The sequence below is a fragment of the Dasypus novemcinctus genome, chromosome 12 (genome assembly GCF_030445035.2).
Source record: "Dasypus novemcinctus isolate mDasNov1 chromosome 12, mDasNov1.1.hap2, whole genome shotgun sequence".
In the NCBI taxonomy this organism is placed as follows: Eukaryota; Metazoa; Chordata; class Mammalia; order Cingulata; family Dasypodidae; genus Dasypus; species Dasypus novemcinctus.
In genome coordinates, this window is record NC_080684.1 from 46,229,580 (window position 1) to 46,246,909 (window position 17,330).

Genomic DNA, 17,330 nt, shown 5'->3' on the forward strand with positions numbered 1-17,330 from the left:
GAGGTCCAGGGCCTCCTGACCCATGTGGTGAGCTGGCCCATGCGCAGTTCTAATGCGTGCAAGGAATGCTGCGTCATGCAGGGTGTCCCCCGCGTAGGGGAGCCCCATGCGTAAGGAGTGTGCTCAGTAAGGAGGGCCGCCAGGCGCAAAAAAAAGTGCAGCCTGCCCAGGAGTGGTGCCGCAAAAAAACATGGAGAGCTGATGCAGCAAGATGATGCAACGAAAAGAGACACAGCTTCTTGGTGCCACTGACAAGAATGTAAGCGAATACAGAAGAACACAGAGCAAATGGACAGAGCAGATGAGGGTGGGGGGTGGGGGAAGGAGGGACGGGGGGAAAAATAAATAAAAAGTAACTTAAAAAAATTAATGGAAATAGTAGTAAATACAGTTGTGAAAGCATAAAACAATACTTCCATGTAGTTTTAAATTCTGGCTACCTGAGGGAAAAGTTATAAAACTTCCTTGTAGTAACACATTCCCTTTTATTAAGTCCAATTTCAGAAAGGGTCTATTGCTTTCACCCTCCGTCTTCATGTGCAGTAGTGGTGGTGTCAGGGGACATCAGGTTTTCACCTGTAGGGTCCAGCTCTACTAGGAAAGTGCCTTGAGAAGCAAAAAGTGGGTTGAACAAACGTAAAGCACCATCATTATTCACCAGCCCATTGTCCCTTTTAGAAGTATGGCAGGTATTTAATAGCATTAGGAGACAGACAATATGTATTACACCAACAATGAAATATGTATTTATCCATAAGGAAAGCCAGTCTCTTTAATGTGCCTTCCCAGCTAAGCTTTAAGAAAAGGTCACTTTATTTTTAGTGCATCAACAAGTTATTTAGCCTCTCTGTGTACAAGCTTCCTCATCTGAAAAGTGAGGGTCAACTAGTACTTACCTGCTTTATAGGGTTAAAGTGAGGACTGAATGGGATTATTTATGTAAATGACTAGGAACAGTGTGTAGCACACAAAAAGCACTCAGAAAGCTAATTATTGTTAGATTCACAAAAACATCTACAGCAGAGGGACAAACCACAATTCTTCCAAGGACATTTTAGTGGATACAAAGATACATCTGACAAGATCGCCTGTAAACCTGTTACTTTTACTGCTGGAGCTAGCTTCTTCCATTTATTAATTCAGTCATTCCACGAACATTTATTAATCCCTTATTCTGTGCCTGAGAATTAGTCGATATTCATTCAGTACCTCATTTTTCACCAAAGAAAAAGAGTCCATAGCCTGACACTCCAGGTCTTCCGAGTTTCAGAAAGGTTATGATCAGAAACTAAGAACGCCTTTAAAAGCGCTTAAATCGGGTGGGAAGGTGAGAAGCGCTGGCACTGTGCCCGAGAGTATGTGAAGGGAGCTCCAGGCCTGGGCGTACTTCCGGGCATAATTTCTAGCTGGTAGCTGAGTAGGATGCAAGGGCTGCCCTCTTTTTGAGTTAAATCACGTGCTTAAGTGAAGGTAGCAGCGGCCAGGGCGCCCTTCCCCCTCCGGGCTGAGGCTTCATCCTGATCCTCTCTGGCCACATCCTGCTCCTAGATCCTGCACTCTTCTCAGAGCGCCACGGGCGAGGTCGGGCCTCACCTGCCGCGGGCGCCCCGGGAGGCCACAGGCGTGGCTGACCCCCACCTCGGCCGGGCGCGGGGCCGGGGGTCGGCGGCTCGGGCGCGCGCCCAGGGGAGGTCGGAGCGCTCGGGAATCCGGAGCCCTCTGGCGCCGCGCCCGGCCTCGGGCACGCCGCCGGGACCCAAGCCGCGCCTCCTCCCGGAACTAGCCGGCACCGCGGGGTTGGGGGCGCCGCGGCCAGCGCGGGAGGACAGGCGGGCGCGCGGTGCCATGGAGGGCCTGTCCGCGGGCGGGGGCCGGACGGCGCGCCCAGAGGCCGGGGTCCCCGGCGCCCGCGAGGCGGGGCCGGAGGACGCGGAGGAGGAAGCCGTGCCGGGAGTGCCCGGGTCCTCGCACCTCGGAGGGACGCCCGGGGCAGAGCAGCCGCTGGGCGCCCCCGACGCCGGGGAGGGCGAGGAGGACCCCGAGCCCCGCGAGCCGCGGGCCGGCCGGGAGAGCCGCACGGCGTCCCTGGTGAGCGGGTTGCTCACCGAGCTCTACAGCTGCACCGAGGAGGAGGAGGCGGCGGGCGGCGGCAGGCGCCGCGGGTCGGGGGGCGGCTGGTGGCGTCGCGACAGCCTCGACAGTTCCACCGAGGCCTCGGGCTCCGACGTGTTCCTGGGCGGCCGCGGCGGCGACTCCCGAGTGCTGCAGGAGCTGCAGGAGCGGCCGAGCCCGCGGCACCAGGTGCACTACCTGCGGCAGAAAGGTGAGCGCCGGCGGGGGCTGCGGAGCGTGCGGGAGCCGGGCCCCTGCTGCGGTGCCCGCGCTCATCTGGGCGCACCTGGGCGGCTCAGCCGAGGGCCCAGATGGTCATTTGGGGCGTCTCATTCGATCTGAAGCAGGTGCTCATACTGTCACCGAATCGTGCCTGGGCTTAGTTCTTTGTGCCCTTCCCCCAGCCCCTTACGTGTCGTCGAGTGGAACAGCAGTTGTTGGAGGGGTGGCGGCGGATCTCTTCCCGCCCAGCCCCACCCTGTGGGAAGTGGGAGGTCTCGAGGGGCCCAGGAGGAGAGGCAGTACAGGGTGCTAATTTCACAGGAACGAGTTTGGAGCTTTTGATAAGCGTACCCGAGGTTATCTGGGGCGCGCTGGGAGAATAGAGGCCATGAGACTCCTGGTTTGTTTGTTTTTTTATCCGCGGTCCTAGGGCACCCAACACTTGGATAGTGTTTAACTCGTGAGGCAGAATAATTCCACAGTGCAGTTTTGGAGTAGAGTCTGTGAATTCCGTTTCTGCCAGCACAGATGGTTCTATGGAACTCACTAGGTAGAATTTTTTCTTGGTGGCGAAAAGTGGAGGGCCCAAGAACATGATCATTGCCACAGACTTTTAACTGCCTTGACGTGGTGTGGAGTGGCTGGCCTTGGCTTTCGTGGGATAAGCTAATTTGGAGTTTCTTTTATCAGCCTCTAATGCTCGCGTCCTCATTGAGATTTTCTCCGCAACTGTTCATAATAACTTGTCTTTTAAGCACAGTTTTGTTATTTTTTTGGTATGGTATTTCAAGATTCCAAATATAAAGTGACGCGAGTTGTGGAAAACAGATGTGAAGCAACCATCACGTTTCCTGAGAGTTATGTCCTTGTGCTAAATTACCATTAGTGATAGGAAAGAGAGAGTACTGTACAGTGGTCTCCTAATTGTAACATTAGACTAGCTGGTGCCAGGAAAAAAATGAACAGAAAAGGAATAAATCATCTGCTCTTTCAAATCTGTGTGAACAGCTTTCAGCTTCCTCTTTTGGCTTCCTAGTGACGTTTTCTTTTTCACAGCTGATTGTTACAAATGGCTTCCACCTTTCTCTCTCTGCCTGCAATTTTCACTGAAGTTGTGTCATTTCATTTAATACTATTATTAGGCTATTCTCAGAGTGTCTATTTTTGCCAAGAGTTGCACAGGGCAATAGTTCTTTCAGAAGCTAGCAAAATCAGTTTTCAAGAATTGTGATTTGGCTCTCTGTTTTTACCAGACTGTTCACTTTTCATTACCAGGGAATTTGGGGGAATAGTAATTTCCTTTTGGAAGAGGAAAATTGGCAAACTAAAGTTTAAAGAAGAGGTAACAGTACAGATCTGTAAATGAGTTTTAAATGAGTTACCACTCTACTAATTATTCACAAGACCTTTGACAGACCATAATGTCCAAGTCTCAGTTTTATTGTAAGGCCAGCTGCCTGCTAATCGTTTTTATTTTATTTTTAAAAATTTTATTGAAGTGTATCACTCACATAAACAATAAGTGTATAGTAATAGTTGTAAACTTACAAAACAAACATACATAGCGTCATACAGGACTCTCAATACCTTGTATTTTTGTTAAACATTTTAAACTAATGATTAAAGAGCATTGTCAAAATATTACTACTAAACAAAGTATTTTCCCCCAACCCACCCTATTAGTATCTTTATATGATTTATATATGAATATACATAAACAATAAGTGTGTAGTAAAAGTTGTGGACTCACAAAGCAAACATGCATAACATTATACAGGGGTCCCATACATTAACCCACCACCGGCACCTTGCATTGTTGTGAGACATTTGTTACAGATTATGAGAGAATATTGTCAAAATCTTACTACTAATTATAGTCCTTATCTTACATTTGGTGTATTTTTTTCTCAACCCACCCTATTATTATTTTTAAAATATATTTTTTTATGACAGAAGTTGTAAACTTATAAAACAATCATGCACATGTACAGAGTTCCTAAACAACATCCATCTATCAACACATCACACTGTGGTGGAACATTCATTACAGATAAAATAATATCATCTGATTGTTACCATGTCCATAGTATACATTTGGCACACATTCTCCATACTGCCCCATTATCAACACAGTGCATCTTTGGCATAGATGCGAGCATATTACATTATTACTGCTAAGCACAGTCCATAGGTTACTCCAGTTGTATTTTTCCCATGCTTCTTCACATTCCTACTATCCTGCAATAGTGATGTATATTCGTTCTAGCTCACAAAGGACACTCTTGCATCTATACCATCAACCACAATTCTCATCCACCTCTTGGTTTACTGTGCTATTCAGTTCCTAGATTATTCTCTGGCATTCTGTCAATTGGCATTTACATCCATAGACTACCATTTTTAGCCACATCCCCATTTATAAAGCAACTGTTACTCACTGTTTGTTACCATCCACTCTATCCATTTCCACACTTTTACAATAAAGCTAATTAAAACTTCTACATACATTGAACATCAGTAGTCCATCTCAGTTCTCCTCTTATCTCCTTTAAGAATCCACCACCTATCACCAGGTCTTGAAGATATTTTCCTACAATTTCTTCTAGAAGCTTTATGGTTCTTGCTTTTATATTTAGGTTTTTGATCCATTTTGAGTTAGTTTTTGGATAAGGTGTGAGATAGGGGTCTTCTTTCCTTCTTTTGGCTATGGATATCCATTTCTTTCAGCACCATTTGTTGAATGGAGTGTTCTGCCTGAGCTTTGTGGGTTTGACAGGCTAGTCAAAATCACTTGACCATAAATGTGAGGGTCTGTTTCTGAGGCATAAATTTGGTCTATGTGTCTGTCTCTATGCCAGTACCATGCTGTTTTTACCACTGTAGCTAGGTAATGTAATTTAGAGTCTGGAGATGAGAGTTCGTTTTTCTTTCCTAAGATGTTTCTGGCTATTCAGGACCTCTTACCCTTTCAAATAAATTTGATAATCATGTTTTCAATATTTTTAAAAAAATGCTTGTGGAATTTTTATTGGGATTACATTGAATCTGTATATCAATTTGAGTAGAATTAACGTCTTTTTGATACTTAGTCTTCCAATCCATGAGCATGGAATGTTCTTCCCGTTATTTAGGTCTTTTTTGATGTCTTTTAACATTGAGTTGTAGCTTTCTGAATACAAAGGCTTTATATCATTGGTTGTTTATTCCTATTTGAGTTTTATCTGTCATATTTATTTTCCCTTCTCTTTTGATGCTTATGGTTACTTTTAATAATATAATCTTCATTTCTTTTCTTTTTTTTTTAAGATATATTTTTATTTATTTAATTCCCCTCCCCTCCCCCAGTTGTCTGTTTTCTGTGTCTTTTTGCTGCGTCTTGTTTCTTTGTCTGCTTCTGTTGTCGTCAGCGGCACGGGAAGTGTGGGCGGCGCCATTCCTCGGCAGGCTGCTCCCTCCTTCGTGCTGGGCGGCTCTCCTTATGGGTGCACTCCTTGCGCGTGGGGCTCCCCTACGCGGGGGACACCCCTGTGTAGCAGGGCACTCCTTGCGCGCATCAGCACTGCGCATGGGCCAGCTCCACACAGGTCAAGGAGGCCCGGGGCTTGAACCACGGACCTCCCATGTGGTAGATGCGGACCTCCCATGTGGTAGACGGACGCCCTAACCACTGGGCCAAAGTCCGTTTCCCATAATCTTCATTTCTAGACTCTCTTCCAAGCCTTTTTCTCCTGTATTTTCTTTTCAGGCTCTAGCACACCTTTTAGCATTTCCTGAAAATCTGGTCTCTTGGTTAGAAATTCTCTCAGTTTCTGTTTATTGTGAATATTCTAATCTGGCCCTCAGTTTTGAAAGACAGTATTGCTGGATATAAGATTATTGGCTGGAAGTTTTTCTCTTGTAGTATCTTAAATATATCAGACCACTGTCTTCTTGCTTCCATGGTATCTGGTCAGAAATCAGCACTTAATCTTATTGGGTATCCTTATGTGTTATGCATTGCTTTTCTCTTACTGTTCTCAGAATTCTCTCTTTGTCTTTGGCATTTGACATTCTGATTAGTATGTGTCTCAGAGTTGGTCTATTCGGATTTTTTCAGGTGGGAGTATGTTGTGCTTCTTGGACATGGAGATCAATATCCTTCAATAGGGTTGGGAAATTTTCTCCTGTTATTTCTTTAAGTATTCCTTCTGCCCCTTTTCCTTCTCTTCTCCTTCTGGGACACCAATGATATGTATGTTTGCATGCCTTTTTTTTTTTTTTTTTAAAGATTTGTTTTAATTATATCTCTCCCCTTTCCCCGCCGCTGTCTGCTCTCTGTGTCCTTTTGCTGTGTATTCTTCTGTGTCCGCTTACATTCTTGTCATGTGGCACTGGGGAACTGTTTTGCTTTTTTTGTTGCTTCATCTTGCTGCATCAGCTCTCCGAGAGTGTGGTGCCACTCCTGGGCAGCCTGCACTTTTCTTGCGTGGTGTGGCTCTCCTTGAGGGACATGCTCCTTACGCGTGGCGCACCCCTAGGTGGAGGCAGCTCCACATGGTATGGCACTCCTTGTGCGTGGCAGCACTGCACGTGGGCCATCTCACCACACAGGTCAGGAGGCCCTGGGTATCAAACCCTGGACCCTCCATATTGTAGGTGGACGCTCTATCAGTTGAGCCATAACTGCTTCCCTGCACGTCTTTTGCTGTCTTTAAGTTCCCTGAGTCCTTGTTCAATTTTTTCCTTCTTTTCTTCATCTCTTCTTTTGTATGTTCACTTTCAGAGGCCATTTCTTCAAGCTTACCAATCCTTTCTTCTGCCTCCTCAAATCTGCTGTCATATGATTCCATTTGTCATTTCCAAAAGATCTGCTGTTTTTCTATGTATGCTTTCAAATTCTTGTTTGTGCTCATCCAATGTATTCTCTTTTTTTTTTAAGATTTATTTTTTATTTATTTCATCACCCACACTGTCTGTTCTCTCTTTCCATTTGCTGTGTGTTCTTCTGTGTCTGCTTGCATTCTTGTCAGTGGCCCTGGAAATTTGTGTCTCTTTTTGTTGGGTCATCTTGCTGCATGAGCTCTCCTGTGTGTGTGGCACCACTCCTGGACAGGCTGCGCTTTCTCCAAGCAGGGTTGCTCTCCTTGAGGGGCACACTCCTTGCGTGTGGGGTTCCCTTACACAGGGGACACCCCTGTGTGGCACGGCACTCCTTGTGTGCATTAGCACTGCACGTGGGTCAGCTCACCACACAGGTCAGGAGGCTGTGGGTTTGAACCCTGGACCTCCCATATGGTAGGTGGATGCTCTGTCAGTTGAGCCAAATCCATTTCTCCAGTTTTTTCTTGATATCTGTAATCTCTTTAGCCATCTCATTGAATTTATTAAGAAGATTTCTTTCAACATCTATGATTAGTTTTCTCAACTTCTTTGTCATCTGGAGGCTTATCTTGTTCCTTTTACTGGGCCATATCTTCCTATTTCTTGGTGTAGATTTTAATTTTTTGTTGGTGTGTTGGCATCTGGTTTACTAGTGTATTTATTCTGGGTGCAGTTTTTCTCTTTAGTTTAGGGCTTCCTGTCCTCTCTCCCTTGCTGGTTGTGCAGTAGGAGGCAAGGATATAGTTGGTGCTATAAGCTCAAGCTGCCCTCATTGCCCCAGGAACTGATGAAGCTTCTCCCAACTTTTTCCTTTGCCAGGGGTAGGACAGAGTCATAGCTGTGTGGAATAATCCAAGTCGTGCAGGCCTAGATTGTAATTGCCCAGAGAGACAGATGAAGCTTCCCACCCCTTTCTCCCCTGCCTGGGGCAGGGATGGAGCTGCAGGTGTGGGCAGCAATCTAAGCAATGCAGGTCCAAGATGACTGTGGTTGCCCTAGTAGGCTTCCAATTTTCAGTCTGTGCCAGCCAAAGGCACCTGAAGTTACCTGGATAGGATGGTGCAGGGCTCCTCAGCCTCCTCCCTGCCAGAGGCGGGGCTGAAGCCTAGGCTAGGGTTGTAGGCCAATCTGGGTGAAAGAAAACGGTTCCTACCGTCCCTGTGATTTTTGGTCTTGGCTTCCCTTTAGGCTGGGGGTGGTCAAAATGGTGGCCACTGGCCTCTTTTGAACTTGGACAGATTCACACCCCAGCTGTTCCTAGGGTTATACCTCAGCCAGTCGAGTCTGCTGATCAGTAGCCAAAATTAGTGGCTCACCGTCTCCTCTTCCTCTGTTTTTGGGAATTGGAGCTTCCAATTCCAGCCACAGAATAGGTCCTGGGGCAGCTTGTCCTGCCAAAGTAGGACAATCACCAGCTTCTGCGGCTTGGCCAGTAATTTCTCGGAGAGAATGGCACAGGTCACCCCAGCTTCCTTCCTCCCAGAGGTGGGGCTGGGGCCTAGGCTAGAGCTGCAATCTGATCGGGATGGAAAGAAGCCAGCCCCTACCAGCACTGTGATTGTCAGTCCGCCCTGCTTCCCCTTGTGCCAGGCATGGAGTTAAGATGGTAGCTATTGGACAGGCTCAAACTTTAGCTGTTCTGAGGATTATACTTTAGCTTGCTGAATTTTCTCATCAGTAGCTGAAGTTGGTGCCCAGTCATCTCTTCCTCTCCCATTTTTGGGAAGTGGAGCTTTCAATTCCAGCCACAGAACATGTCCCAAGGCGGATTGTGCCTCCAGTGGAGGATGGACACCTGCCTCTGTGTCATGGGTGCTCTACTTATGAGTATTCTCTGCAGATAGGCAGTCTCTTCCTTCCATTCCTTCAGCTATTTGCAGGATGCTCTTCTGTTCTCCTGGAGTCCCCAAACAGGTGCTTCAGCTAGCTCCAGAGAGCTCTGGGCTTTTACTAACTGCCCTGAAGCAGGAACTGTCTCTAGGAGCTCCTTACTCTACCACCATCTTGCTGATTCCTCCCCTGCTAATCCTTTTTTTCATTGTCATTGACCCTCTTAGGATAAACAATTCTCACACACACACAAACCCTTTTTGATTGATAAATGTCATTAGAATGCTAAAGCTAAAGAATCTAGTGATGGAAACAGCTGTCTGATTAAATAATGCTGCTTATTAGGTCATTATTATTATTTTAAAAGATTTAATTAATTACTCCCCCCCCCCCCCCGCCTTGTTGTTTGCACTGGTTGTCTGCTCTCTGTGTCTGCTTGTTTTTTTTTTTAGGAGGCACTGGGAATCAAACTCAGCAACTCCAATGTGGGAGGGAGGTACCCAAATGCTTGAGACACCCCCCCTCCTGCTTCTTGTATCTCTCCTTGTGTTTCCTCATTGTGTCATCTTGTTGCATCAGCTCGCTGCGCCAGCCTGTGGCGTCAAATTGCTGTCTTGCTTGTCTTCTTTAGGAGGCACTGGGAGCTGAACCTGGGACCTCCCCTGTGGTAGGCAGGCATCAAACTGCATGAGCCACATCCGTTTCCCTAGGTTATTTTTTAAGGTCAAAACATTCCTCCTAACACATAAGAGACTCATATGATGTAGATAACCTATGATAAGGTTACTAATTATCACCTTTTACCATCAGGGATTTTGCTGTAGCATCCATATAGCACCTATTTGGATATTTAGCAGGTATGGAGCCTTAATATATGTGAGGCACCAAAAAGGAGTCTCAGGAAATCTGGGCTTTCTTCAGGCCCTCTCTTTGGCCATGGCTAAGAACATGAGCTTTGGATGAACTTTGGAGTTCATATCCTGCCCCTGTTCCTTACTAGCTTTTTGATACTGGGTAAGCTACTTAACCTCTGTGTCTCAGTGTTCTTACTTATAAATAGGATAATAATACTTACCATAGGTTGTAGGAAGGTTAGATATTGTTTCTATTATCATATACACTGCAATCACTTAGAGAGAGGAAAATGTCCACAGTTTGTCAATTCACTATCTCCTCATTTCTCCTAATTTAACACTGTAAGGAGTTATGTCTGATGCTGTGGGACATACAAAGATGAAGAAAAAGTAGTTTTAGACACCCCCCCCCTCCAGGATGTTTGTATACCAACAGATGTTGCTTTAAAAGACATTTATTTCCAAACTGTGAAGATTTTTTCCCAATTTTGGACAGTTTATACAATTCATAGAATCACAGACATGTAGGTAACTTAGGAGTCACTGAAAATGAGAAAAATGTGAAAACTCTTGTGGTGGAAAAATTAATTTAGTGTAAGGTAATGATACTTCTATCCCTTTTATTTCTAGAAGGAAACTTTTTTAAACATTGATAGAAATGTTATTTGCTTTATCCGAAAGAATCCAGGACTAGAGAGCTTTTGGTCTCTTCTTATAGCTTGCTCTTATATTTATAATCCTTAGAGTTCTAAATTTTTTATTTAACCTTACTGTACTCTTTTATATCATTATATATTTTATACCATCATATTTGAATTCAGGGTGAGAAGAACTAGCCTTTGTTCTCAGTAATTTCTTCTACTTAAAAAAAACCCAGCATATCAATTTTATTGATACATATTAATAAAGCATACAATCCATCCAAAGTGTACAATAAATGGTATTTGGTGTAGTCATATAGTTGTGCATTTATCACTTCAGTCATTATTAGAACATTTTCATTATTTCAATAATAATAATAAACAAAAAGCAAACAAAAAATTCATCACCTCTCAATCTCTCTATGCTTCCCCTGCTGTACATAGTTGCTATTTCTGGTTATTTTTGCATATTTATTTATTTATTTGTTTTAAAGCAGTTTTATTGAGATATATTCACATACCATACAATCTACCTGAAATATACAATCAATGGCTTTTAGTATAATCACAATATTGTGCATTCATTCCCACAAAAGATTTTAGAACAATTTCATAATTCCATAAAGAAAAACCCCACACCCCTTAGCTGTTGCCTCTCAATCCCTCCATTCTTCCCAGCCCTACATAACCACTAATCTAATTCCATCTTTATAAATTGATTTATATTTACATTTTATATAAATGGAATCATACAATATGTAGTACTTTGTGTCTGGTTGCTTTCACTTAGCATAATGTGTGTTCGTTTTCTTTTTTGGTCTCATATTAACATTGTTGCAACCCAGCTTATGAAGGGCACAGGTTGGGGTTTGGCAATACTGAAGGACCGTTTTGGCACAGTGTCAGGCATAAGCTTGATTTATTGGGACTTACAAACAGGATAGATTCTTTCAGGTGCTGGTGGTCCAGAGAATGAAGATAGCACTCGGCAAAGAGGCAGGAAAATGAAGGGCAAAATATATAGGGTCTCAGGACAAAGACATTTCATAACAGTTTCATAAATGGGCTCTGGTGATGTTATTGTAGGAAGGAAGTGTACAGCTTGGAGAAAATTACAGTCTATGATACCATCTGTACATTGTTTCCCTGTGAGAAGGTTGGTTACATTTTAAGTCGTGTCCTGGGGCATACAGGTGGCTGTGTACTGGGGGCTATTTCCCTTAGGCAGGGGGAGCCAGGACCAGAGACCCACTGGACCCCTACAAACATCTTGTAACATTAGCATACATTTGTTTAGTTTCAAAGAAAAACAGTCTTATATATGCAATATTACCCAATTCATATTTCACATGAGGTTTTACCATGCGATATAGTCCCATATTATGTTTTTTAGCTTTCCTTTTAGTAATATCCATGACCTTAGACTTTCCCTTTCAACCAATGTCATACCCATAAAATAGCCCTGCTAGTTACAATCATTATGCTGTGGTTTCACCTTTTCTACTCATTTCAAAGATTAACACAAAAAATTTTCACCAATTCTGCACAAGTTAACCCTCAGATTTCCATTCTCTAACCTCCTGTTTTCTGGTGACCAATATTCTAGTTATTAACTAGATTATTAAGATTATTGTGTATGAGATTACACAATATATTTAGTTCATAATCACTTGATCATACAGTATTTGTCCTTTTGTGTCTGGCTTACTTCATTCAACATAATGTCCTACAGGTTCATCCATGTTGTCCTATGCTTCATAACTTCATTTCTTCTTACAGTTGCATGATATTCCATTGTGTGTATTCACCACAGTTTGTTTATTCATTCATCAGTTGGTGGACACCTGGGTTGTTTCCAGTTTTTGGCAATCATGAATAATGCTGCTATGAACATAGCTGTGTAGATGTCTGTTTGTGTCACTGCTCTGAGTTCTTTTGAGTGTGTACCCAGTAGTGGTATTGCAGGGCCACATGGCAAATCTATATTCAACTTCTTTAGGGACTGCCAAACAGTCTTTCACAGTGGCTGTACTATTCTACATTCCCACCAACAGGGAATAAGTGTTCTTATCTCTCCATATCCTCTTCAACACTTTTAGTGTTCTGTCCTTTCAATAGTGGCCATCCTAATAGGTGTAAAATGATATCTCATTGTAGCTTTGATTTGCATTTCCTTAAGCGCTAGTGATTTTAAACATTTTTTTTTTCAGCTTCTTTTTTGCCGTTTCTATTTGTTCTTTGGACAAATGTCTATTCAAGTCTTTTGCCCATTTTTAAATCAGGTCATTTGTCTTTATTTTTTAGTTGTAGCTTCTCTTATATATATCATGGACATTAAACCCTTATCAGATCTGTGCTCTCCAAACATTTTCTCCCATTGAGCTTGCTGCCTTTTCACCTTTTTGGCAAAATCCTTTGACAAAGTTGAAAAGTGTTTAATTTTGAGGAGGTTCATTTATCTATTTGCTGCTCATGCTTTTAGTATAAGTTCCAAGAAACCACCACCAACCACAAGATCTTGAAAATGTTTCCCTACATTTTCTTCTGATAGTTTTATGGTCCTGGCTTTTATATTTAGATCTTTGATCCATTTTGTGTTGATTCTTGTATAGGAAGTGAATAGGGGTTTTATTCTTTCATTTGGTTATGGATATCCAGTTCTCTCAGCACAATTTGTTGAAGAGACTGTTTTTGTCCCGTTAACTTGGCTTTGGTAGGTTTGTGAAAAAACCAGTTGACCATAGAGGTAAGGGTTTATTTCTGAACTCTCAATTCTATTTCACTGATTGATGTGCCTATCTTTATGCCAATATCATGCTGTTTTGACCATTATAGCTTTGTTGTATTTTTCAAGGTCAGGCAGAGAAATTCCTTCTACATTGCTTTTTTTTTAAATGATGCTTTTGACCCTTTGGGTTCACTTTCTCTTCCAAAGAAATATGGTAATTGCCTTTTCTATTTCTGTAAAGTAGGCTATTGGAATTTTGATAGGTATTGCATTAAATCTATAAATTGAAGTATTAGTCAGCCAAAAGGGTGCTGATGCAAAATACCAGAAATTGGTTGGTTTTTATAAAGGGTTTTTATTTGGTGTAGGAGCTTACAAATACCAGGCCATAAAGTATAAGTTACTTCCTTCACCAAAGTCTATTTTCACGTGTTGGAGCAAGATGGCTGCCAACGTCTGTGAGAGTTCAGGCTTCCTGGGTTCCTCTGGGCTCAGCTCCTCTGTTTTCTCCACAAGGTCAGCTGTAGACTATGAAGTTCTCTAGCTTTGCCTCTCTCCACAAGGTCAGCTGTAGACTATCAGGTGAACAGCTCTGTCTCTCTCCCTGGGTTTCTGTCGTTTCTAAGGAGCCATCTCTACTACTCTGTGTTCTTCTCCTGGCTCAGGTCCTCTCTTCCTGGGACTTGCTTGTCTTTCCTCTGCATGCTGACTTCCTGGGGTACCAGCTTAAGACTTCAGCATCAAACTCCAGCATCAAAACTCCAACATCAGAAACCCCCAACTCTGTCCTTTGCCATGCCTTTTATCTGCGAGTCCCTACCCACCAAGGGGTGTGGCCTCAACACCCCAATGACATGGCCCAATCAGAGCTCTAATCATAACTCAGTCACGCCCAGGTACAGACCAGATTACAAACATCATTCAATATCTATTTTTGGAGTTCATAACCTTATCAAAGTGCTACAGTTGGTTTGGGTAGGATTGACATCTTCATGATATTTAGTCTTCCAATCCATAAACATGGAATATCTTTACATTTGGTTAGGTCTTCAGTGATTTCTTCTAGCATTGTTTTTTAGTTTTCTGACATCTTTTGTTAAATTGATTCCTATGTATCTGAGTCTTTTTGTTGCTTTTGTAAATGGAATTTCGCCCCTGATTTCCTCCTCAGATTGTTCAATACTTTTGTTTAGAAACATTACTGATTTTGTGTGTTGCTCTTGTATCCTGCCTCTTTGCTTAACTTACTAGCTCCGCTAGCTTTGTCATAGACATTTCAAAACTTTCTAAATATAGGATCATATCATCTGCGAATAGTGAGTGTTTTACTTCCTCTTTATCTATTTGGATGACTTTTTTTTTGTCTTGTCTTATTGCTCTTGCTAGAAATTATAGCACAATATTGAATAACAGTATTCGTGGGCATCCTTGTCTTGTTTCCAGTCTTAGAGGGAAAACTTTCAAGATTTCCCTATTAAGTATGATGTTGGCTCTGGGTTTTTCATATATGTCCTTTATCATATCGAGAAATTTTTTCCTTCTACTCCTATCTTTTGAAGTGTTTTTATCAAGAAAAGGTGCTGGATGTTGTTGCATGCCTTTTCCGCATTTATCAAGATGATCATGTGTTTTTTTCCCCTTCAGTTTGTTAATGTGGTTTATTACCTTAATTGATTTTCTTATGTTGAACCACCCTTGCATAGCAAGTAAAATCCTACTTGGTCATGGTGTATAATTCTTTTAATATGCTGTTGGATTCTCTTTGCAGGCATTCTGCTGAGAATTTTTGCATCTATGTTCATTAGAGAGATTGATCTGTGCTTTCTTTCTTGTAGTATCTTCACTGGCTTTGGCATTCAGGTGATGTTGGCTTCATAAAATGAGTTGGGTAATTTCTCCTGCTCTTCAATTTTTTTTTGTGAAGAATTTAAACAGGATTGGTGTTACTTCTTGAAATGCTTGGTAGAATACACCTGTAAAGTCATCAATTCTTGGACTTTCTGTTGTTGGGAGATTTTTGATGACTGATTCAATCTCTTCAAATGTGATTGGTTTTTCTTATACTTCTTGTATAATCAATGTAGGTTGTGCATTTCTAGGAATTTGTCCTTTTCATGCAGTTTGTTTAGTTTCATGGCAAATAGTTTCTCATCCTCTTATGATCCTTTTTATTTCTGTGGGGGACAGCTGTAACATCCCCCTTTCATTTCTGATTTTATTTATTTGCATCTTCTCTCTTTTATTTGTTAGTCTAGCTAAGGGTTTATCAGTTTTATCACTCTTCTCAAGATCCAGCTTTTGGTTTTGTTGATTTTCTCTATTTTTTCCCCTCAATTTCACTTATTTGTGCTCTAATCTTCTTATTTCTTTCCTTCTGCCTATTTCTAGTTTCTCCAGTTAGATCTTTTATTTTAGTCCTTTCTTCTTTTTAATACCCGAGTTAGGGCTATAAATTCCCTCTTAGCACTGCCATCACTGTATCACATAAGTTTTGAAAATTTGTGTTCTCGTTTTCACTTGTCTCAACATGTTTACTAATGTCACTTACAATTTATTCTTTGCCCTACTGATTGTTTAGGAGTGTGTTGTCCGCTTCCACATAAATGTGAACCTCCCCTTTCTCATCTATTATTGCTTTCCAGTTTCATTCCATTATGATCTGAGAAAGTACTTTGTATAATTTCACTGTTTTTGTATTTATTGAGACCTGCCTTGTGATGTAACATGTGGTCTATCCTGGAGAAAGATCCACTTGAGAAGAATGTATAACCTGCTGATTTGAGATGCAGTAGTCTGTATATATCTTTTAGGTGTAGCTTGTTCATCATATTGTTCAAGTTCTCTGTTTCCTTGTTGATCTTCTGTCCAGTTGTTCTTTCAAATGATATGAGTGGTCTGCTGAAGTCTCCAACTTCTATTGTAGAGATCTATTTTTCCCTTCCGTTTTGCCAGTTTGCCTCATATATTTTGGGGCACCCTGGTTAGGTGCATAGATATTTATGACAGTTATTTCTTCCTGGTCGAGTGTCTCTTTTATTAATACGTAATGGCCTTAATGTATCTTTATAAGTCTTTTACATTTAAAGTCCATTTTGTCCATTATTAGTATAGTTACCCCTGCTCTTTTTGGTTACTGTTTGCATGGAGTATTTCTTTTCCAACTTTTCACTTTCAGGAGAACCTCATATAGGCAGCATATGGATGGCTCATGTCTTTTATTCATTCTTTCAGCCTATATCTTTTTATTAGGGAGTTTAAAACATTCACATTCAGCAATAAATTACTATACATGCATTATTTATTTCCAACATTTTATTCTTTGTATTTTCAACTCTCCTTTTACTCTTTTAGTTATTATTTCTGCAATTCTTGCCTTCTACACTCTCCTCTAAGCTTCTTTCTCCTTTCTTTCTTTTTTTTTGGGGGGGGTGGGGCTGTAAGGCTTCTTTTACTATTTCTTGCAAAGGCAGATTCTTTCATATGAACTCTTAGTTTCTATTTATACGTGACTATTTTAAACTCACTTTCATATTTGAAAGACTATTTTGCTGGATAAAGAATTCTCAGTTGGCAGTATTTCTCTTTCAGTATCTTAATTGTATCATATCACTGTTTTCTCACCTCTGTGGTTTCTGGTGAGAAATGAGCACTAAGTCTAACAGATATCCCTTGTATGTGATGGTTTGCTTCTCCCTTGCTGCTGTCAGAATTTTCTCTTTATCTTTGACATTTAACATTCTGAGTAGTATGTATCTTGGAGTAGGGGTATTTGTGTTTATTCTGATTGGGGTACACTGTGCTTCTTGGACATGCACATTTATTTCTTTCATGAGCGTTGGGAAATTTTCATCTATTATTTCCTCAAATACTTTTTCTGTCCTTTTCCTCTTGTCTTCTTTTTCTGGAATTCCCATGGCATGTGTCTTGTTGCATTTCATGTTATCATTCAACTCACTGAGTTACTGTTCAACTTTTCCATTCTTTTCTCTCTTGGTTCCTCTCTCTTCAGTTTCAGCTGTTCTGTTTTCAGCATCACTTATTTATTTATTTTTTTAAAAGATTGATTACTTTTTTATTTCTCTC

At 41.8% G+C, this 17,330-nt stretch overlaps 1 protein-coding gene across 1 annotated transcript in view; it reads left to right on the forward strand.

The window, feature by feature from the left end:
* Positions 1-1,825: 1,825 nt before the first annotated feature.
* The window catches only part of TBC1D30 (TBC1 domain family member 30), a 114,477-nt gene continuing 98,972 nt past the window's right edge, over positions 1,826-17,330 (forward strand). Inside the window, exon 1 of the mRNA XM_058308370.2 lies at positions 1,826-2,323. Coding sequence (XP_058164353.1) covers positions 1,846-2,323 — 478 coding nt within the window. The 5' untranslated portion in view covers positions 1,826-1,845. The remainder of the gene's footprint in view (positions 2,324-17,330) is intronic.